Source organism: Uloborus diversus, chromosome 1 (genome assembly GCF_026930045.1).
Source record: "Uloborus diversus isolate 005 chromosome 1, Udiv.v.3.1, whole genome shotgun sequence".
Lineage (NCBI taxonomy): Eukaryota > Metazoa > Arthropoda > Arachnida > Araneae > Uloboridae > Uloborus > Uloborus diversus.
The window spans coordinates 216,966,108-216,971,174 of record NC_072731.1 but is presented as its reverse complement, the minus strand read 5'-3'; the positions used below and the strand labels follow the sequence as shown (position 1 = coordinate 216,971,174).

General features: G+C 35.2%; 1 protein-coding gene across 1 annotated transcript; it reads right to left on the bottom strand.

Annotated features, from left to right (window-relative positions):
- Nucleotides 1-1,203: 1,203 nt before the first annotated feature.
- On the bottom strand, nt 1,204-4,610 carry LOC129218706 (uncharacterized). The gene is made up of 4 exons (XM_054853032.1): nt 3,938-4,610; nt 2,598-3,790; nt 1,647-2,327; nt 1,204-1,593 (listed from the first exon to the last, which is right to left on the bottom strand). The coding sequence occupies exons 1-4, from the start codon at nt 4,608-4,610 to the stop codon at nt 1,204-1,206; spliced, it is 2,937 nt and encodes a 978-aa protein (XP_054709007.1).
- Between the last annotated feature and the right edge of the window lie 457 nt (nt 4,611-5,067).

Genomic DNA, 5,067 nt, shown 5'->3' with positions numbered 1-5,067 from the left:
ATGCGTAAATCACTTACTTCTTGTTTTTGTGTTGGAATAAAGTCATTTTATTCATTATGGATTTCTAAAATTCTTTAAGGATTTTTGTCGCTATTTTCTTTTTCATTACACCGTTATAGTTGTATAATTAATGTAACTATGAAAATGAGTTAAAAATCCACAAAGTGAAAGTGTGAAAATTGAGATTATTGGGGAAAAAATATAGTAGAATCGAAACCTCGTCTAAGAATGGCGCTTGCGTTGGCAAGTGTCAATATTGCTAATAGACAAGTAAGAATTTTGACTCAGCCTTCTTCTGCTGTGTCATGAAAACTTTCAGGTAAGTTGTGGATTGCTTTGTAATAAAAGTGGTGGTGCGTGAGCCTCTGGTTAAAGGAAGTTCATTTACGAATGGTAAATATTGACTATATATTCTAACTAAAATACATTACATTTGAAATAAATAAACATAATTAAACAGCCCCGTTTTGGAGCAATCGTTTTATATTCAAACACCATTCCAGATATCGTGCCACAGCCAGGCTAGCCGGAGACTTTGAAAAGCTTAGCCAGAATTTTCTACTGCGTTCAGGCACGTTGCCACAAGCCCATCTCAATTGCACCCAATCATTCTTCATAAAACTAAGCCACCAAATTCAGTTCTGGGATTGTAGCTTAAAAGAACTCAGCAGTTCCACTTTTTGCAGGTTTAAAAATTCTTCGTAATTCTGTTCATTTGGTCAAAATGTTACACAAGTAACCACATTACAACCATCAACTAAAACAAAACTAACTTTTATTAACATAAAACAAAATAAAATTAAAACCATAGGAATGGTTCATGCTGGTATTTCAAGGGCCAGCGGCTCCCTTCAAAATCCACATTAATCGGAATCACATTACCTAAAGCAATCTTTCAATTTAAACTTAAACTTAGGTTTGCTGTAAAAACTGGCGAGATATTTTCTCGCCAAAAGCAACTAAAAGGGAGATTCAACACACTCCCCCAGGATGAACAATTGAAATGTTCAGCAAAATTCAAATATTTAACTTTTTTTTTTAACATAATAGCAATCAAACAAATTAACATACTTACAAACTTGGTGTAAACTTCAAATGAATAACAGCTAACTAAAATATATAACAGTCTGAATTAGACATGAAATAACAAAGTTCAATTTAAAAGTAAACAGAAATGACATTTTTTATGCGGAAGATTTTTTTTTACTGAGTCACTGACTCAATATCAAGTTCTAAATTATACAGTAATTGAATAGGTCTCCTCACAACGCCTGAAGGCGTTCGAACAGCACAAGATCTAACTTTAGAGTCTCTGCCGAAAAAAAGGTCTTTAACAACTCCTATTTTCCACATGTGTTTTGGAACCTTGTCTTCATGAACTATAACCACGTCTCCAATTTTGAATTTTGTAGGAGTATCTATTGGAACGATGCGATTTGCAGATCGAAGTTCCAGTAAGTACTCCGTTCTCCAACGCTTCCAAAAATGGTTTAAAATTTGATCTCTGTATCTCAATAATTTCGTGAGGGTCTTTTTGTTGGATTTTGGTTCTGCCACAGAAGGAATATCAGGAAAGAAATTTGGGCGCTTGCCCTATCAGAAAATGAGAAGGAGTTAGGGGAAATGGCTCGTTAATTTCATCATACACGTAAGTTAAAGGTCTTCCATTTATAAACAGCTTCGATCTCAGTGAGAGTGGTTTGAATCTCTTCATAGCTCAAGCAAGATCGTCCTAAAACTTTCTTCAAGGGCGTTTTGACAGAACGTACCATACGCTCCCAAAAACCACCCCACCAGCTAGCTCTAGGTACAATAAATTTCCACACAATTCGGTTTTTAGTAAAATACTGTTGAACCTCAGCTTTGGAAATCTTACTCCAAATCTCCTTCAGTAAACTATCAGTTTTGATAAAGGTCTTGGCATTATCACTGTATACAATTTTACAGAGTCCTCTACGTGAAACAAATCTTTTGAAAGCTAAGATGAAGGTTTCAGTGCTGAGGTCAGATGCTACTTCCAGATGAACAGCTCTAGTTACTCCACAGGTGAAGAGCACAATGTAAGCTTTTTCCGGGCTCGATTTAGTTTTGATAAAAATAGGGCCGGCGAAATCAACAGCACAGGTCTCAAATGGGGGTGATTCAATTATCCTATCCTTCGGTAAAGGAGCAATTTCTTCCTTGCCAGGTCTAACTTTAAATCTTTTGCAAATAATGCAAGATTTCAGCACAGATTTAACATATTTCCTTCCTTTGATGATGTAATATGTTTCTCGAAGATGCGCCAAGGTTGTGGCTACTCCATAATGATAAACTTTTTCATGGGCCTGAAGAATTAGCAGTTTGGTGAATTGTTCCCCCGCCCGGGAGTATCCAAGGATTTTTTTCCCTTAGAGGCAGACCAGATAAGCGAAGTCTTCCCGATAAATATAATAAACCATCTTCATCCAATTTAGGGTTTAAATTGTATAAAGGAGAATTTTTATTGATAGGTTCTTCCCGTTTCAGGTCTTCAATCTCAAGAGTGAACACAGTTTGTTGAGTTAACTTTAACCAATATTTTTCCGATTTTGTAATTTCTGCAGTAGTAAGCTCACCTGACAGCTTAGTCTTTTTCTTATTAATGTTATTAAGGAATCTGAAAATCCAAGCGGTGATACACGATTAAGTTTACTAAATTTTCCTAAATCCAGCAATGGTTCTGTAAGTAATTTAACATTGCAGGAAAGCTGAATAGAATTTAATTTGGACCTCTTTTCAATCAAATAATCATTGATGCTGGGAAGAATGTCATGCTTCGGCCACCTTTCTTTAGGCATTGATAACCAATCTGGACCTTCAAACCATAATGTATTTTCTACAAGACTAGTTAAACTTTCCCCTCTGGTTAACAAATCTCCAGGATTGGCTTTCCCTGGAGTAAAATTCCAAATTCTGGGGTTAGTCAAAGACTGTATTTCTTCTACCCTATTTGCCACAAATGGCTTCCAGTTTATCGGTGAACCCTTTATCCAATGTAGCGCGACAATGGAATCTGACCAAATATGGACATCTAAAACATGAGAACTAAAAACAGTTTTTAAATATTTGCACATCCTAGCAGCTATTATCGCACCCATAAGTTCGAGGCGAGGGATTGTCAAACGTTTTATAGGGGAAACCCTACATTTTGCCCAAACAAGACTGGTCCGAATTTCATTATCAATTTTGGCACATCGAAAATATGCAACAGCACCATAAGCCTTAGGACTTGCATCAGAAAAAATGTGAAGTTCTATGGTATCAAAATTTTCTAAACCCCCCGGAAAATATTTACGAGGTATCTCAAACTTTGGTAAATGATCAATTTCTGAACACCAACTTTCCCACTCGTATTTTAGATCATTAGGTAAGTTTTCGTTCCATCCTATACCTCGCTGCCAAGTTTCTTGCATCAAACTTTTCATCCTAACAGTAAATGGTAAAAGAATTCCAAGAGGATCAAATATCTTTAGAACAGTTTTCAAAACAACGCGTTTTGATGGATTGATTTTACAATCCTCGCGAAAGTCTGGAACGTCAAAATGCAAGCTATCAGAATTGGTATTCCATAGTAAACCCAAGATCTTTAAGGTATCATTACGAAGTTCAGCTGTTTCACACATTCCCTTTTCTTCCCACATTTTTCGAAGTTTTACGGAATTAGTATTAAATTTCCGCAAATTCATTCCAGCTTCTTTAAAAATATCTGAAGCTGTCGATGATATGTAATACACTTCTTTATCAGATTTCGCACCAGATATCAAATCATCTACATAAATGGATGAATCCAAAATATTAACTACTTGGGGATGATTTTCATATTTTTTAATATGATGCTTGATCGTAGAAGCCAAAATAAAGGGGGAACAGCTTACCCCAAAAGCCGCCCTCGAAAATCTCATAAATTTTAATTCACCCCTTTCGTTACTAAACCATATAAATTTCAGGTAATTCCTGTCCTCTTCCGCAATTCCAATTTGCAAAAAAGCCTTTTCTAAATCGGCGCAAAATGCAATATTATGTTTCTTAAAACTAAGTATTATATCAAGAACGTTTGGATTAAGATTAGGTCCGGGGAATAAACAATCATTCAAAGAATTTAAATGTTTCTCCTTTGAAGAAGCATCAAACACCATTCTAACTTTAGAGGTTACCTTATCCTCTCTTACTACTGGTCTATGAGGCATGAAATAACTATTTTCGATTTTTGAATCAGAACATGGTTCTATAACCCTATTACGTTCCTGTTCCAAAACAATAGCTCTATAACTATCAAATAAATTAATGTCCTTTTCAAGTTTTCTACTTAAATCGTCAAAGCGATTTCTTGCAATTCTGAAATTATTCGCAACTTTAGACTTATCTTCCTTCCATAATAAAGAAGTTTCGTATCTGTTATATACAAACTTTAAGTTAGATTCAAATTTATCAATTATTTCCTTTTCTACTTCTGAAACATTTTCCCTAGATTGCATAATCCCGAGTGATTCCAATTCCCACAAAAATCTTAAGCTTTCGAGCTCATTATCAGGGCTTTGCTTGCTACTTACGACTGAGAAACTACAAACAGATTTTCTTTCCCCTTTCATTGACCCATCCTCTACAAAACCGCAAAGCGAGTACCCCAACAAACTATCACACAGAAGAGAGTGATTTTGTTAACTTTTCAACCGGACCATAACAGATTTGGTAAAAATAATCCGCACCAATTAATAACTCGATTTGAGAACCACCTACGTTATCACAACTCGAAAACTTGTATGACACTAGTTTAGTCATAACTTCTTTGCTAATTGGTGGGGAGTGAATACTAACACTCGAAATCACATCTGTTACTAACGCTTCAATATGAATACAACGCGATTTATCATCTACATGAGATAACTTCAACTCAACGACATCAAAATTTTTAATTTGCGGTTTAAAAGCTCCAAATGAAAATATCTGAAGTCTTTCTTGCCTTAAAACTGGAGGGTTTAATTCTGAAATTAAATTTTCTGTGACATAAGTTTTTTGACTTCCCGTGTCATAAAGAATTAAAGACAA